Below are 18582 nucleotides of genomic sequence, written 5' to 3'. Positions count from 1 at the left end.
CAGCGTGAAAAGAAAGAGCAGCCTGCCCAGGAATGGCGCCGCCCACACTTCCCGTGCTGCTGACGACAACAGAAGCGGACAAAGAAACAAGACGCAGCAAATAGACACCAAGAACAGACAACCAGGGGAGGGGGGGGGGAATTAAATAAATAAATAAATCTTTAAAAAAAAATAAAATAAAATAAAGTCCTTAGAGAAAGAACTGTCAACCAAGAATTCTGTATCTGGAAAAATTATCTCCACAAAATAAAGAAGAGATCCAAGATGGTGGATAGGAAACAGCAGGCTGCATTCCTACTCTAGAAGCAGAAGGAACTAAGCAGGCTTGACAGGCATAGGAGAAGCCAAAGGACTGCTGGGTGATTAAAAGAAGTAGCTGGCAAGGGGGGTGGGCAGCTAGGCACTAGGGAAGCAGTGGGGCCATGGGGAGATCAGTGTGGGTGGCTGGCAAGGAAGGGCCTATCCAGATGCCAGTGGCCTGAAAGGGAGGTCCAGTTCTTTTTTTTTTTTTCCTCCCCTCTGCCCAGGAAGTGGTGGGGCTGTGGGTGAAAGGCAGGAGTGGGTAGCTGGCAAGGAGAGCTTAGCCTATGCTGGTGGCCTGAGTGGGAGAACTGTTTTTGTTTTTGTTTTTTCCCTCTCTCTCCTCATCTAGGTACCCAGCCAATGGCAGGAACAGGTGCCCAGTGAGGAGGAGTCTAGCCCAACACTGGGGGCCTGAGAGGAAGACCCATTTCTCCCCCTCTCATCTCTACTTTCCTTACCTTCCTTTTTTCTTACTTTTCCTTATTTCTCTTTTCCTTTTGTCCATCTCCTTTTTTCTTTTATTTTTTCAGTTAAACACAGGCAAGCCTAAAGATTTAGAATAGGTGGAACCAAGTGTTAAAGAAGAGTCTTAACACAAAGCCAAACAAAAATAAAACCCCAGGCAAGAGAGAGAAACTGACCAACACTGTAAACTCATGAAGATAAACAGATGCTTAAACATAAAAAATAAAATAAAAATAAAAATAAAAATAAAAATTACAAGCCATACTAAGAAATAGGAAGATATGTTTCTGTTTCAATGTAACAAACTAAAAAGCCAAAGGAAATGCAGAATTTGGAACAACTAATCAAAGATGTCCATACAAATCTCCTAAATCAATTCAAGTAGAAGAAGGAAAAGATATTAAGACAACACTGAGTGAATACACAGAAGAAACTGTAAATATACACAAAAAATAACAGATCTTACAGTAATGACAGGCACAATAGAAGAAATTAAAAATATACTAGTATCATACAATAGCAGACTTGAACAGACAGAAGTAAGAATTAGTGAATGAGAAGATAGGATATCTGAAATCATACAGAACAGATAGAGAGAAAAATGGAGAAAATTGAGCAGAGAATCGGGCATTGAATGACAGCATTAAATGCAGAAACATATGCATTGTGGGTGTCCCAGAAGGGGGAAGAGAAGATAAAAGGGGCAGAAGGAGTCTTTGAGGAAATAATGGCTGAAAATTTCTCATCTCTTATGAGGGACAGGGATGTACATGTCCAGGAAGTGCAATGTACTCCGAAGAGAATAAATCCTAACATATCTACTCTGAGACACATACTAATCAGGTTTTCAGACACAGAAAATAAAGAGAGAATCCTAAAAGTAGCAAAGAGATCCATCATATATAAGGGGTGCTAGATAAGATTAAGTTCTTACTTCTCATCTGAAACCATGGAGTTAAGAAGGCAGTGGTATGACACAGGTAACATGCCAAAAGAGAAAAAGCCAAGAATATGTATCCAGCAAAACTTTCTTTCAAAATTGAGAGAAAAAACAAACAAACAGAAATTTAGAGAAATCATCAACAAGAGTCCTACCCACAAGAAATACTAAAGGGAGTTCTGCAGGTTGAAAGGAAAGAGAGGTTTGGAGGAGAGTGTAGAAAGGAAGATTATTAGTCAGGGTAACTAACAGGATAAAAAGAGAAATAAAAATAAGATACATATATATAAGTCAAAAAATAAAATGGAAAATGGTTGAAGTACTTCCTTTAAAGAAATAACATTGAATGTTGATGGATTAAACTTCCCAATTAAGACATAGACTGGCAGAATGGATAAAAAAAATATGATCCATCTATATGCTTCTACAAGAGACTCATCATAGACACCAGGACACAAATAGGTTGCAAGTGAAAGGTTGGAAAACAATTTTCCACACAAACAGTAACTAAAAAAGAGCTGGGGTAGCTATACTAATATGGGACAAAATAGACTTTAAATGCAAAACTGTTCTAAGAGACAAAGAAGGACACTATATATTAATAAAAGGGGCAATCTACCAAGAAGAAAGAACAATCATAAATACTGATGCACCTAACCAGGGTGACCCAAAATACATGAGGCAAACACTGGCAAAACTGAAGGGAGAAATGGATGCCTCTATAACACAGTGGGAGACTTCAATATATCACTCTCAGCAACAGACAGAAATCTAGACAGAGGACCAATAAAGAAAAAGAGATCTTGAATAATACATTAAAGGAACTAGAGCTATTACATAGTCTAATAGACATATACAAAACATTGCACCCCAAAATGGAAAATTCACAAATATATGGAAGTTAAAAAACACACTCAAACAATCAGTGGAACAAGGAGGAAATAACAAGAGACCAGTAAATATCTCAAGGACAATGACAATGAGAACACAATATATCAAAACTTACGGATGCAATGTAGACAGCAGTGAGAGGGAAATGTGTAGCCCTAAATGCCTACATTAAAAAACAAGAAAAAGCTAAAATCAAAGACCTAACTGCACATCTGGAGGAACTAGAAAAAGAACAGCAAACTAATCACAAAGCAATCAGAAGGAAAGACATAACAAAGATTAGAGCAGAAATAGATGAAATTGAGGATTAAAAACGAGAGGATTAACAAAACCAAAAGCCGTCTTTTTTTTTAAAAGAAGATTAATAAAATTGACAAACTCTTAGCTAGACTAACAAAGGAAAAAAAATAGAAGATATAAATAAACAAAATCATAAATGAGAGAGGGGACATCACCACTGACCCCACAGAAATAAAAAGGATCATAAGGGGACACTATGAAAAATTGTATGTTAACAAGCTGGACAACATAGATGAAACGGATGAACTTCTAGGACCACACAAACAACCTACACTGATGAAAGAAGAAAGAGAAGACTTTAACAAACCACTCACAAGTAATAAGATTGAATTAGTCATCAACCCCCCTACCCCCCAAAAGAAAAGCCCAGGACAAGATGACTTCACAGATGAATTCTACTAAGCATCCCAAAAAGAACTAATACCAATCCTACTCAAACTCTTCCAAAAAATTGAAAGGGAGGACATTTTACCTATCTCATTCTATGAAGTCAACATTACCCTAATACCAAAGCCACATAAAGATGCTACAAGAAAAGAAAATTACAGACCAATCTCTCTAATGAACTCAGAAGCAGAAACCCTCAACAAAATACCTGCAAACTGAAACCAAAAACATATTAAATGAATTAGAAACCATGATCAAGTCGGCTTTATCCCAGGTATACAAGAATGGTTTAACATAAGAAATTCAATTAATTTAATATACCACATTAATGTATCAAAGGAAAAAAATTACATGATCATCTCCATTGATGCAGAAAAGGCATTTGACAAAATCCAGCAGCCCTTTTTGATAAAAACATTTCAAAAGATAGTAATAGAAAGATACTTCCTCAATATGATAAAGGGCATATATGAAAAACCAACAGCTAACATTGTACAATAGTAAAAGGCTAAAGCTTTTCCTCTAAGATCCGGAACAAGACAAGGATGCCTGCTGTGACCACTCTTATTCAACACTGTGTTAGAAGTTCTTGCTAGAGTAGTTAGGCAAGAAAAAGAATTAAAAGGCATCCAAATTGGAAAGGAAGAGGTAAAACTTACACTATTTGCAGATGACTTGGCTCTATAAAGAGAAAGTTCTGAAAAATATACGACAAAGTTACTAGAGCTAATAAACAAGTTCAGCAAAGTGGCAGGATATAAGATCAACATGCAAAAATCAGCAGTTTCTGTACACCATGAATGAGAAATCTGAGGATGAAATGGAGAAAAAAATCCATTTACAATAGCACTAAAAGAATCAATTATCTAAGAATATACCTTAACTAAGGATTTAAAGGACTTGTGTACAGAAAACTATACAATATTGCTTAAAAGAAATTAAGGAAGACCTGAATAAATGAAAGGACATTCCATGTTCATGGATTAGAAGACTAAATATCATTAAGATGTCAATTCTACCCAAATTGATTTACAGATTCAACATAATCCCAATAGAAATTCTAACAGCATTATTTGCACAAACGGAAAAGCCAATTATCAAAATTATTTGGAAGGGTAAGGGGCCCTGAATAGTCCAAAACATCTCAAAAAAGAAAATGAAGTTGGGGAACTCAAACATCCAGATTTTAAAGCATATTACAAAGCTAGAGTGGTCAAAAGAGAATGGTACTGGCATAAAGAGAGACATACTGATGAATGCACTCAAACAGTTCTAAAATAGACCCTCACATCTATACTCAATTGATTTTTGAGGAGGCTGCCAAGTCCACTCAACTGGGACAGAACAGGCTCTTTAACAAATGGTGCTGGGAGAACTGGATATCCATATCACAAAGAATGAAAGAGGACTCTATATCACACTTTATACAAAATTAACTCAAAATGGATTAAAGACCTAAATATAAGAGCCAGGACTATAAAACTAATAGAAAATTTAGGGAAGCATCTTTTTTTTTTTTTTTAAAACCTGAACATTTTTTTTAATTATTTTATTTCTCTCCCCTCCCCCCTCCTCCGTCCCAGTTGTCTGATCTCTGTGTCCATTTGCTTCGTGTTCTTCATTTTGTCCCCTTCTGTTGTTGTCAGCAGCATGGGAATCTGTGTTTCTTTTTGTTGCGTCACCTTGCTGCATCCACTCTCCGTGTGTGCAGTGCCATTCATGGGCAGGCTGCACTTTCTTTTGTGCTGGGCGGTTCTCCTTATGGGGCGCACTCCTTGTGCGTGGGGCTCCCCTAAGGGGGGGACACCCGCGCGTGGCAGGGCACTCCTTGCAAGCATCAGCGCTGCACGTGGGCCAGCTGCACACGGGTCAAGGAGGCCTGGGGTTTGAACCGCAGACCTTCCATGTGGTAGACAGATGCCCTACCCACTGGGCCAAGTCCACTTCCCTAGGGAAGCATCTGTAAGATCTTGTGGTAGTTTTCTTAGACTTTACATCCAAAGCACAAGAAATGAAAGAAAAAATAGATACATGGGGCCACCTCAAAACAGAAAAGTTTTGTGCTTCAAAGGAGTTTGCTGAGAAAGTAAAAAGGCAGCCTATACAATGGGAGAAAATATTTGGAAACCACACATCTGATAAGGGTTTGATAGCAAGCATATATAAAGAAATCCTACAACTCAGCCATAAAAAGACAAACAACCCAATTTTAACAATGGGCAAAAGACCTGAATAGACATTTTTCCAAAGAGGAAATACAAAGAGCTAAAAAACACATGAAAAGATGTTCAACATCACTAGCTATCGGGGAAACGCAAATCAAAACCACAGTGAGATATCATTTCACACCCACTATAAGGGCTACTATTTTTAAAAAAACAAGTACGAGTGTTGGAGAGGATGTAGAGAAACAGGAACACTCATTCATTGCTGGTGAGAATGTAAAATGGTGCAGCAGCTATGGAAAGCAGTTTGGCAGTTCCTTAGGAAGCTAAGTAAAGAATTACTGTATGACCCAGCAATCCCATTACTAAGTATACAAACCAGAAGAACTGAAAGCAGGGACTTGAACAGGTAGTTTCACACTGATGTTCACTGCAGCCAAAGGATGGAAGCAACCTAAGTGTCTGTCAATCTATGACTAGAAAAACAAAAGGTGTGCATTCATTTGTACAATGGAATATTATTCATCCATAAAAAGGAATGAAGTCTTGATGCATACAACATGGATGAATCTTGAGGACACTATGCTGAGTGAAAACAAGCCAGACACAAAAGGACAAATATTGTATGAGCTCACTGATATGACCTAATTACAATAAGCAAACTCATAGAGTCAGAATCTAGAATTCAGGTTACCAGGGGTAGCCTGGGGGTAAAGGATGGAGACTGAAGCTTAATTTGTACAGAATTTCTATTTAGGCTAATTGTAAAGTTTTGGAAATGGATGATGGTAGCACATTATTGTGAGTGTAATCAAGAGTACTAAATTATATGTGTGAATGTTTTTAAAGGGGAAAATTTAGGTCATGTATGTTTAGAATAAAAATCAAAGGATAAAATATGGGACTGGGGAAGCAGACTTGGCCCAGTGGTTAGGGCATCCATCTACCACATGGGAGGTCTGCGGTTCAAACCCCGGGCCTCCTTGACCCGTGTGGAGCTGGCCCATGCACAGTGCTGATGTGTGCAAGGAGTGCCGGGCCACGAAGGGGTGTCCCCCGCGTAGGGGAGCCCCACGCACAAGGAGTGCGCCCCATAAGGAGAGCCGCCCAGCGCTAAAGGAAGTTCAGCCTGCCTAAGAATGGCGCCACCCACACGGAGAGCTGACACAAGATGATGCAACAAAAAGAAACACAGATTCCTGTGCCGCTGACAACAACAGAAGTGACAAAGAAGATGACGCAGCAAACAGACACAGAGAACAGACAACTGGGGTGAGGAGGGGAAAGGGAGAGAAATAAATCTTAAAAAAAAAAAAAAATATATATATATATATATATATATAGGACTGTATAACACAATGAACCCCAGTGTAAATGATGGATTATAGTTAATAGTACAAATATAAGAATGTTCTTTCATGAATTATAAAAAATGACACAGTGAATGGACACAGAGAGCAGACAATGGGGGCCAGGAGGAAGAAATAAAGGAATCTTAAAAAAAAAAAAAAATTACAGGGAAGTGGATGTGGCTCAAGCAACTGAGTGCCTGACTACCACAGGAGAGGTCCCTGGTCAGTTCCTGGTGTCTCCTAAAGACAGCAAGCTGGTGCAACAGGCAGGCATGGCAAGCTGACATAATAAGATAAAGCAACAAGAGACACAAGAAGGAAAAAAATAACGAGAGACCCAACAAAGCAGGGAATGGAGATTCCCAGTGCCTCCTGAAAGAAAATGAGCAAGACACAAGCTGACATGATGGGCAGACGCAGCAAGCTGATGCAACATGATGATGTAACAAGAGGCACAAGAAGAAAAGTATAATGAGACACAAAGCAGGGAACAGAGGTGGCTCAAGTGATTAGCTGCCTCTCTCCCACATTGGAGGTCCCAGGTTTGGTTCCCTGTGCCTCCTAAAAGAAACAAGATGAACAGACAGAGCCAAGTGTGAATAATGAGGGGGTGGGAGAAATAAATAAATAAGATAAATTTTTAAAAAAGTACAACACTAATACAAGGTGTTAATAATAGGGTGGTGTATGGGGAAAATATACCTAATATAAACTGTGGACTATAGTTTATAGTACTATTTTAATATTCTTTCATCAATTGTAACAAAGGTACACATTAATGCAATATATCAATAATAGGGGGTATACGGGAATGCTGTATTTTTTACACAATTTTTCTGTAAACCTACAACTTCTCTAATTTAAATAATTAAATAATAGGACATAAAAATAAATTGAAATATAATATACATACATAAAAGTACAGAAATAAGAAATGTTTAGCCCAGTGATTATTCACAGAGTGAATACATCCATGTAACCAAATAATAAAGCTTATCAGCACCCCATTAAAAAAATACAATGAGATACAACTTCACACTCACTAGAATGGCTATTATTAAAAACACTGAAAACAAGTGTTGGTGAGGCTGGAGAGAAATAAGTACCCTTGTTTACTGTTGGTGGAAAAGTAAAATGGTGCAGCCATTGTGGGAAATATTTTGGAGGTTCCTCAAAAAGTTAAATATAGAATTAACATATGACCCAGCAATTTTACTACTACATATATACCCAAAAGAATTGAAGGCAGGGATTTGGACAGGTATTTGTATATCAGTGTTCATTTGTATTATTCACAATAGCCAAAAGGTGGAAGCAACCCAAATGTCCAACAGATGAATGGATAAAGAATGTGTGGTTTAATCATGCAATGAAATACTATATAGCCATAAAAATAAGTGAAGTGTTGGTACATGCTACAACATGGATGAATCTTGAAGACATCATGTTGAGTGAAATAAGCCAGATACCAAAGGTCAAAAATTGTATGCTCTCTCTTACATGAGATACTTACAATAAGCAAATTCATAGAGACAGAAGGCAGAAGAATGGTTACCAAGGTTAGTGGGAGGGGAGAACAGGGAATTCACTGCTAAATGAGTAGGAGTTTTGGTTTGAGATGATGAAAATAATCAGGAAACAGACAGTGATAAAATTGTGTTGCTAATGTACTTAATGTCAAATAATTTTCAGTTAAAATGGTAAAATTATTTTGATTTTATATATAATTACAACTAAAAATTAATTAATTATAAGAAAAGTACATGAAGAGAAATATTTTATCTAGCTGATTTGCATTGATACCAAAAAGATTTTATGAAATCAGACTGGAAAATAAGAATGCCATTGTTGTTCTCTTTATTGGGTGAGCTGTCTCAATTGTTATATTTTAGTAAATGTACATACACAGACACACACAGTGTCATAGATTTACCAGTGGCCTTGGTCTCATTAATCCTTTTTTCTTCTTCATTAGATCCTATGTTTCCCGACCAGAGGGATTTCTTAACATAACCCCAATAGAGAGGGACTACTGTATTCTTTACATTTGTACTTTACATCAAATTGGTTCATAATTTTTCCTGAGCTTACACTATGGAGTGAAAATCCTCTTAGAGTTTCATTACAAAGTATTATAGTTCCATACAAAAAAGAGTTTACTGGAAAACTGCTTCTGCCAAAATATAAAGGAAACACAATAAGAATTGAAAAACTCCATGTTTACAGTGTTTTTAAAATTATTTTAAAATCAATTTTATCAGAACATATAAAGTGTGTGTTTGCTTTTGTTTGTTGGCAGTGGTATTTTTCTCGTGTTTTAAATTATTGCTTTAAATACTTCTTTAAAATTAATTTTTAAAATCCCCAGTTTCTTAGAAAATTAGTGATGGTGAGGATGTGGAGAAACTGGAATTCTCATGCATTGTTAGTGGGAATGTAAAATAGTGCAGCTGCTGTGGAATACAGTTTGTTGTCTCCTTAAAAACACTGATTTATCATACAAATCTACAGGCCCATTCTTAGGGATACCCCAAAGAGCAGCATTATTCACAATAGCAAAAAGGTGGAAACAACCCAAGTGTCCATCAACAGATGGAGAGATAAACAAACTGTGGTACAGCCATTCAATGGAATACTATTCAGCCCTAAACATAAATGAAGTTCTGATCCATGCTACGACTTGGATGAATCCTGAAAACAATATGTCAAGTGAAATAAGCCAGACACAAAGAATAAATATATATATGAATCCACACACAGGAAATATTGAGAGAAAGCAAATTAACAGAGACAAAAAGAATAGAGAGTAGTGATGATGGTAGTAGGGAGAATGAGGAGTTATTGCTTAAAGAGTAACTAAGAAGTTTCTGTTTTAGATGATGAAAAAGTTTTAGGAATGGAAGGTGGTGATGGTAGTACACTGTAAAAGCAATTAACAATACTAAGTTACACACTTCAAAATGCGAAGGCAAAATCTACATTATATATATAGTGCCACAATAATAGAAATTTCCAGTTTTAGATGGAATATGGAAATATTTCATTTATCCAGCAACTGTAAATCAGGAAAACAACCAAGAATTAGAAATAAGGCAAAAGCACACCTGAACAATTAAAATAATTGCTCAAGTTCACTCCAGAGATTATTCTTGATCTTCAAGCCAAGGAGGGGTCTTCTCTCAGGTCTTTTAAGCCCGACGGTTTTGCCCTTCCTTCGGCACAGTTCTAAGTAAGCTTGCTTATCTGATTTCCCCACCCATGGCAAATTAGAAGGGTGCGTGTTAGGGCAGACTTGGGGCAGTGGGTGGAACACAAACAAGAGTGGCTGGTTGCATGTAGGCTGACCATAGTAAAAAGTGACAGATGAAAGCCTGAGGATGGACTAATGGACAAAATGGCAACGGAGAACAAATGTCACAGCTGGGAGAGGCCATTTTGATAAGGGTGCAGGAGTCAGGCTATCTGGGTTCTAATCTCTGCTAGAACTGTGACTTTGGTCAAGTTATTTACTTAACTTCTCTGTGCCTATTTCTTCTTTCTCACCTGTAAAATGGGGATGATGATAATAGTAAAGATTTTAAAAATTAACACATCTGGTATAGAGTAAGTTAAATATTGCATGATTATTATGTATTATATATCACTAATATTATAACTATATAAAGGATAACTTATTATATAATCATCCCTTGCATATAGTCAAGTGCAATACATAATATTCAGAAGGAAGATTCAGGGAGATGCAAATCGGTCCTGAGGATATTCTAATCAACAGTGGTTAAGATGTTAAAATGTAGGTACTTAAAAAGATAATTTTCACTTAAGTTTAATATTTGCTTATACAGAATACCTCTCTCCCCCCAAATGGTAGATAATTATGTAAGAAGTAGTTTTCTTCTTGTCTTTCTAAAGAAATAAAAGCTGTATTATTTACATCTTCAATCAAGCCTTTTCTCTGCTCTTGAAAATCACTGTGAAAAACGACTAGCTTCTACGTATGGATTTCACTACTAATTCACCAATCTTTGAATTTTTTCCTGGCTCAGTGGTATTTTGTTGACGCAGAGTTCCTTGTAAAATGTGCAACTGCTAAAAGAATCAATTAAAGGATGGAATCTGTAAAGCATAAAAGCATAAATGCCATCCTCCAGCATACAATTGGCCTTCTAACTGTATCTGTCAGGGTTAGTAATTTATGAGGACTCAACCTTTTTACTTTGTCTTCCCAGATCTGAAAATAATGAATTGAATTCAAGCGCTCCCTTACAACGCTAATCATCTATGATTAGAGAATTTGTTCATCCACTCAAGAAACATTTATACCATAAATGATATACATAATCCACATCCAAAAGAATAATCATACCTGCCTGGGTTCTCCCTCCCCTGAATCTCCTGACTGCCGTCTCCTCGTCAGCCCTCTCACCATACTGCTTTCATTCTGGTCCTAACCACCTGGACTACTGAAGCAGCCTCTTAATCCATCATTTTGCCCCTAGCCTTATCATATCCAGTTCATTCTCCCACAGCAGATGGTGAAATCCTCCCCAAACACAAAATGTTACTCCTCCTGTCTCTTCAAAGACACTCACAGCTCAAGTCCCAACTGCTTGGAGTAGAAGCCTCAGCATGACATATCCACAGCATCACATATCCCTTCCAGACCCTTCCAACCTCTACTGCTGCCCAGGCACCAGAAGAACCAGTCACCATCACCTTTGCATATGAAGTTCTCTGGGCCCAGAATGTTCTTCCTCTGTTCACCTGGTCCCCTGGTTAACATCCACCAACCTTAACTTCTCCAGAGGATTAGCCGCGCCCTCTCTATAAAGCTCTCTTATCACACTGTATTTACTTTGCTGTTTGTGGATCTTCCCCCCCACCCCCCAATTCCACCACAGACTTCTTTAGGGGAAGGACTATGCCATCTATTTCATCTCTAGCACCTACTGTTACAGGTGCTCAAACAATAACTGAGAAACAACGGAAAGAATGAGTAAGACAGTCTCTGCACCCTAAGAGTCACTTTGATACTCAGTAAATGGTGGGGGGCAGTCCATAATTTCAGATTTTCACCTCTGAAGATTCCAAAACGTGTAAAAATGTCTGCTAAAAGACTGCTTCCTGCTGTGTCAGGCTTTCTTTAGGAGAGGGAATTTTTTCCAAACCTCTCAACTGTTTGCCCATTTTTAGTGTTATGTAACTGAATGCTGATGTAGGCTTGAAGGAATTTTGTTATATAATTCAGTCCTACTGACTGCCCCTCATTTTTCCTTTGAAAAACCGCGTAGGGCGGGTAGTGGGGCCGGGTGGGAGGGCAGAAAGGAGGCAAAGCGCTCTGCACTGGCGAGGCTCTTCCCTCCCTCTCCCCTCACCCCTACCCAGGCCTTTTCAGGATTCCACTGCCCGGCCACTGCCCAGTGAGGCACTCCCTAGGTCCCCAGCAGTTGTTCACCAAAGGCTCCCTAACTCCGGAGAAGGCGCTGCTGCCTTGGGCATCTCCAGCCCAGGAGCTGATGTTAACGGTCTTTTCCATTCAGCCTGGCCGCAGGGAATGTTGCCAAACCACAGTGCTCATTTTTATTGTTTTTCTAGAACAGCAGGGCTGTTATTACAAGTGTTCTGGAAAAGAGAATAAGGAAGCTAAAGAGAGACCCCACAGCGTCTTAAAAATAACCAGTAATAGGAAAATTGCTGGACCAGAGAGGCCAGGATCCTGATATATTTTGTCTGGCACGGCAGGAAATTAGTGAACCACTGTTTGGCTGAAGGGTCTTCCCCCTTAGGACACCCCTAATAGACAGAAGCCCTGGCATGGCCAATTAGGGCTTCAGGGAAAGGCCAGCACTCCGGGCCAGCTCCCACCTGGACTTCAGGGAACGAGGAACTTTGAGGGTGGGCACAGAGTTCCAAAAGGGAAGAAAGGTGAACTCGGGCCGAGGAGAGAGGCGTCGGAGGCACGTTCCCGCACGGAAGAGCTGCTGGCTGTCCCTCTGTCCTTTACAGTTAGTTGCTCCCGGCACCATCCAAACACTCGAGATAGTCAGACCAGCCCCCCCGAGAGGAGGCAGCGCCGCAGAAAATCAGAAGGGGCGTCAGAGAAACAGAGGCCAGGAGATGCAGCAAGAGACCTCAGCCGATTCAGAGGCGGCGAGACGGTGGGTGACACCCGGGGTCGGCAGGGGAGGGAGAGACCGAGGCCCCGCGCCTGTCTAGAGGGGACGACGGACGGGAGCGAAACGCTGCAGGGAGAGACGGCGGCACCGGCTGGCTTCGAGGAAAGGGGGGGTCGCCCGAGAGCAGACGCGCACGCGGATGCGGGGACGGCGGGGAGGGGGTTCGCCGAGGAGAAACGGCCGCGGCGGCCGGGGCCACCGGGCCGGCTCGCGGGCTCCGTCACTCACCGGGCCCCCGGCGCCGGGCGCGGGTGCGGGCCGGGCCGTCCTCCGCGGGGCCAGCTCCCCGGAGCCCCAGGCCGCCGACTCCGCCAGCAGCTGGTCCAGCAGCCGCAGGGTTTCGTCCCCGCCGCCCGGGGGCTGCGGGCGGGCGGGCGCCGCGGGACCCGGGCCGGGGTCGGCCGCCACCTCCGCCGCCACCGCTGCTGCCTTCGGAGCCTCCTCCGCGGCCGCCGGTGACCCCGCTCCGCCCTCCGGGGCAGCCTCGCCGGGCCCCGCCGGCCGGCTGTGAGGGCTGCGCAGCCGCCTCAGGGCCCGGCCGCTCCGGCTGCTGCCGCTGCCCATGGCGCGCCCGCCCGGCCCGGGACCCGCGAGCAGGCCGGCGGCGCCGCGGGGGGCGAGGCCCGGGGGCGGGACGCGGATGGGGACCCGGCCCTGGGGAGAGGCGGGGCCGCGGGGTGCCCCCTCCCCCGTCTCGGCCCCCCTCCCCCTGCTGGGCCCCCCCTCTCCCTGGGTCCCCCTCCCCCTGCTGGGCCCCCCCCTCCGCCTGATCCCTTTCCTCCTCCTGGGCCCCCCTCCCCCGCCTGGTCCCCCTCCTGCCCCAGGGCCCCCCTCCTCTGCCTAGGCCCCTCCCCTCCTCCTGCCTCCCCCCTTCTCCGCCTGGGTCCCCCTCTCCTGGGTCTCCCCTTTCAACCCCCTTCCTTGCCAATTCCTCCCTCCCCGGCTCTGCGCCGCGACCTCCGCGTCGACCTTGTGCCCGCCGCCGCCAGGAACCGAAAACACTTAGGCCCGCACAGGCCTGGGGGCGTTTGTTCATTTATTTCGTTCATTATGAGCGCCAGGCCTGGGTGAGGTGATGGGAGTTTGGAGGTGACTTCGCAGCTTTGTCCTCCTGGAGCTTAGGGGCCGGCGGGCGCTCTGAGCCAAATATTAAAATGGGAGAAGGGGGGAGGGCGGTACAAGTACCTCTGAGGAGTGAGTGAGGTCAGGCGTGTGGAGGGGCCTCGCCCTGCGCGCGCTCCCACCCCTCCGTTTCTGCCATCTTCCCTCCCGCGCACGAACAGGCAGACCCCAGAAAGAACAGGAGGGAAAGGGGGGCGATCCTATCGTTCAGAAACCGCAGGGGTCCCCTCCAGCCTTTCCTCTTGGACGCGCGGCAAGAGGACCCTCCAGTTTTACCCTCTTGTCCCAGCGGAGGTTGGGGTGTGAATGTCTAGCCTTAGAGAAAACCAGAAGTAGTAATCACTTTTAGAAGAAAAAAAAAAAGCTGAGAAAAGCAAAGGCCAAAACAACAACAAAAAGCTAAAATAAATACCAATAGGTAGTAGTCATAATTCTAGTTTTCGGTCATTAGATATTTAAAACACACACACACTTATTTTTAAATGAATTACCTTGCAATAAGAGTAAGAAACTTTCCAAAGATGTCTGAATCAAACCCAGTCAGTCATTATTGTTGGCTGTGTTTGTATTTAACTTAGACTTAACTTCCTCCTCCGGGTTCCCCAATTCTTTTAAAATCCAACCTTTCCCAGACAGAGCAATTCAAATATCCTGGGTTTAGCTCCCCTATCTTGACTTGACTTTGACCCTGATTGAGTCTGGATTGAATGATACTTGTGAAAATGAAATTTGGCTGATCTTTCCCAACCATAGAACTGAAATTTTACTTTTTTTAATCAATTCAGAATATAGACATCAAAAACTTTGTGCCCAAGAAAATGGAATAAACATGGGATTCCTTCAAGCCCATTTGTGTTTTATTACCAAGATGTTTATAATTCCTCCCTTGTTTTTTTATGGATGTGTTGTGTTCACCATCCAGTAGGAGATGAGGCCAAATACATTATTTGATGTATTTGGGTGTTCTGAGTCCACAGATATATCTACTATGGAAGCTATTGACGTAAATTTTCTCTTTAAGAAAAACAAATCTCATCTTGAAACTCTTTAAGCCTGAGGAAAAGAACATTGGGAGGAAGAAGGAAAATTTTCTTGAACTAAATTCAACTAAGTTTAATCATTTAAAGGAAAACATGTTTTACTTCTGCCTGAGTGGAATCTAGTCATGTGATTCACAGTTTAAATATATCCACAGCTCCCTGTGGTCACCTCCCAGAGCAACCAATTTTTTCTGTCCACTCCTGATTCCAATTCTTTTTCCCCAGACTTGTCACATTTGATTCCACTTCAGTGAGAGCAAACCCAAAGCCGATGTCCTTTCCACTCAGAACAAACAAAAAACCACCCAGATTTTATTACAAGTTTCCCACAATAAGCAAACAACCAAAACCTTTCCCCTGTGACTAATGCCCCCTATGATCATCTCTGGAAGTCAACTCTTTGTTCCAAAAAGTTATCAAAGTCTCAGAAATATTGGGAAATTGAAAATAGGGCCTAATTTTGTTAAGAAAATATCCTCGCAGCCATACCTCTACAGCTAAAGGACTCTTTATGCAGTGTTTGTGATGGTGGTTACTGGTGGGTGAAAAATGAAGCCTAACCTGGAAATTATCTGCTTAACACCTGGGAAATAAATACTTCCTCTCAATAAAAAAATGAAGCTTTGGAAGAAAACTGCAGTCAGTTGGTCCTTTCAGGAGCCGTGTTCCTGAATGATGTTTGCCCTGGCAACAGAAGGACTAATCAGGCATCCGGAGGTGAAGCCTGGTCCTTTCCTTGCCTGAGTCTTCCCCGATACAGTGGGCTGCCAAACCCCATCAACCTTTTAAAGCCCCACTCAGGTGCCCCTTTCTTCAAAGACCTTCCAGATCTCTCTCCCTCCTTAGAACCTCTATAGTCTTCTGTCAGGCATGGCATGTTATATAAGAGAGATATGTTGCGTAGGTTCCTGTTATTAAAATAGGCAAAAAGATAATATTTATAGTCAGGTGACCGGTGAGACAACATTTGAAAGACAGCCACCTGAATTTCTGTTTTAGTGATTGCTCAGTAACTTGAGAGAGCCACAAGGCTATTAATTTGTGCTGATATGGTTGTGCAGCACTATCTCTTGTAATTGCTATTGTCTTCTTGCAAAGTGTCCAAGCTTCTGTATTGGGTTTCATGGTTTCAACAGAGAGAAAAAGAAAAATGTAAATGCACTAGGGGTGATAATTGAGTTATTGAACTCCTTTGCAATATTTGCCCAGAAATAAGATATTGTAAGGGCTCAAGGCTGTGTGTGTAGTCATGGTTGAGCTGGCCCATTGTTAACTAAGATAAATTCCATAACATTGTATAAAATTCTGTCACCTGCGGTGGAACAAGGATGACTTATTCCCAGTTTAACAGGAAACAGACATTGGAATATATGATGCAGTCTTTTTGATCTGCTTGATCAGTTCCCATCGCTTAAAGAAACACCTATGGGCTTCTGGTTCAAAATGGCAGGTCATGCACACAGTTTGATTCTCTGTTTACTTAAGACCTTCTGAAACTTAAGATACTGAAGTTAAGAAAAAAGGAAGCTCAGAAAAGAAAAGGGGATGGGGGAACAGTTGTGAAGAAAATCACAAAGACGAGATTTCAACACATTTCTGGAACATGAATAGCTGATAGAGAGCTGCACAAGAAACAGGCTGAGTAATTGCAGCCTGCAATATGCTGTCCAGGTCTGGAGAGGAAATGGGAGTCAGCCTTCACGACAGAAGAGGCTCTGCGACTTGGATTAATTGAAGGTCTTTATATGGGACAAAAGCATCAGTCCCTCTTCTCCTTGCTCCCTCCTCATTCGTGTTTAAGGGAAAAGAACTAGGTAGCTGGTGTGGTTTTACACTGTTGCTGTGTAAAGGAGACTACTGTTCCTATTTAACCTGGAGTAGGAATTTAGCCTGGGAGTTGGGAGTGGGGTGAGGTGGGACTTACTAATAGGCAGACTTTGGATTAGTGGGGCAGACAGGAAGCTGGCCACCTTGTCACTGGGCTACTCTTGGGTCGGTCTTGGAAAAGTTTGTGGGTGTGGCAAGCGCCATAACTGTCCAGTGCAGTGTGGTAGTTGTGGGCACATCATAGGACCTCTGTGAATGTAAGTTCTCCTTTGCAGATTCCTGCACAAGGACGGGCCACGGGCTAGCTTGCCTTGCCATGAACCCACAGTTTTGAGTTGGAGAAATCATTCAAAGTACACTCAGACTGCAGGCTTTCTTAAGTTATCACCCCGTGGAAATTGTGAGGGTGTGTACAGAGGGAGGGGAGAGTGGAGAGGTTAGAAGATGTTTTAGCTTCCTTGTCTGGTCAAGCAAATGCCATGCCATGGGTTGGCTTAAACAATGGAAAATTTATTCACTCACAGTTCTGAGGCTGGGAGAAAGTCCAAATCATGGTATCATCAAGGAGATGCTTTCTTTCTGAAGACTGGTGATCTGGGGCTGGCTGCTGGCAATCCTTGGTCCTGGGCTCCTCTGTCACATGGCAAGGCATATGGCGGCTCTCCCTTCTCTTCTGGGTTCTGTTGACCTTCAGCTTTTTTCTTCCCATGACTTTCTCTCTATCTGAATTTCATTCTGCTTATAAAGGACTCCAGTAATAGGATTAACATCCATCCTGATTGAGTGGAGCCATAGCTTAACTGAAGTAACCTCATCAAAAGGTCCTACTTACAATGGGTTCACACCCACAGGAATGGATTAAGTTTAAGAACATGTTTTTCTGGGGTATATACCTCCAAACTACCTGAGGGAGGAAGGGCTAAACTTGTGTGAATTTGGCCATTGAACATGTAATTTTATCACAGAAGTAAATCTTTGCACTATCACTGGCTAAAAAAGTGTGCAACAAACATGACATATCCAACTTTAAACTCAAACACACTCTCATGAGTGGCAACTTCTCCAGTGTGGAAACTGCCCCTGTTTGACTGGTCACTTCTGCAAAGAACCAGCCAGCAGTCTAAAGAGCTGGGAAGATGCTTAAATTCCTACTTAGCACTAGAGACCTGAGATTTAACTAGTAAATGAATCAACTGAAAGGACTGGAAGTCTTCAGTTAAAGGTCAGGTTAAATATTAGAGTCTCCTGGCTTTTAATTTGTAGCTCTTTAACTTAGGAAGTGGAGTTGAAATCCCTTCCCCTTACAGCGATTACTGATTAATGCCTGGCTGGAAAGATCGTCTGTTCTGGAATGCAGTTTTTCTTCTCTAAGCCATCCACCACCCCTCAACTGGGGTAACTAACAATTCTGGTGAGCTGCATAATGCCAGGGCTGCACGAGTCCCTTTATAGACCCTGGCTCATTAAACCAGCCTCACAACAACCTTATAAGGTAGATACTATCTTCCTCCATTTTATGGATGGCAAAGCTGAGGCTCAGCAGGGGTGGGGACTTGCCTGAGGTCACAAAGCTAGTAAGTAGGGAAACGGACTTTGGCCCAGTGGTTAGGGCGT

The 18582-nt window shown here is 42.2% G+C and overlaps 1 protein-coding gene and 1 long non-coding RNA gene across 6 annotated transcripts in view; one reads left to right on the top strand and one right to left on the bottom strand.

Annotated features, from left to right (window-relative positions):
* Window positions 1-13590, bottom strand: part of CYS1 (cystin 1) — a 45859-nt gene extending 32269 nt beyond the window's left edge. The window contains exon 1 of one of the 2 annotated variants that reach the window (XM_058287887.2): window positions 13208-13590. In XM_058287887.2, coding sequence (XP_058143870.1) covers window positions 13208-13543 — 336 coding nt within the window. In that variant the 5' untranslated portion in view covers window positions 13544-13590. The remainder of the gene's footprint in view (window positions 1-13207) is intronic. The other variant, XM_058287888.2, reaches the window with a different exon arrangement.
* Window positions 12110-18582, top strand: part of LOC139437613 (uncharacterized) — a 63824-nt gene continuing 57351 nt past the window's right edge. The window contains exon 1 of one of the 4 annotated variants that reach the window (XR_011647475.1): window positions 12110-12961. This is a non-coding gene — a long non-coding RNA (uncharacterized lncRNA). The remainder of the gene's footprint in view (window positions 12962-18582) is intronic. The other 3 variants (XR_011647478.1, XR_011647477.1, XR_011647476.1) reach the window with 3 other exon arrangements.

Source organism: Dasypus novemcinctus, chromosome 25, assembly GCF_030445035.2.
Source record: "Dasypus novemcinctus isolate mDasNov1 chromosome 25, mDasNov1.1.hap2, whole genome shotgun sequence".
NCBI classification, from domain to species: Eukaryota; Metazoa; Chordata; class Mammalia; order Cingulata; family Dasypodidae; genus Dasypus; species Dasypus novemcinctus.
Note: the sequence above shows the minus strand (reverse complement) of the source record. Positions and strands in the feature narration are given on the sequence as shown.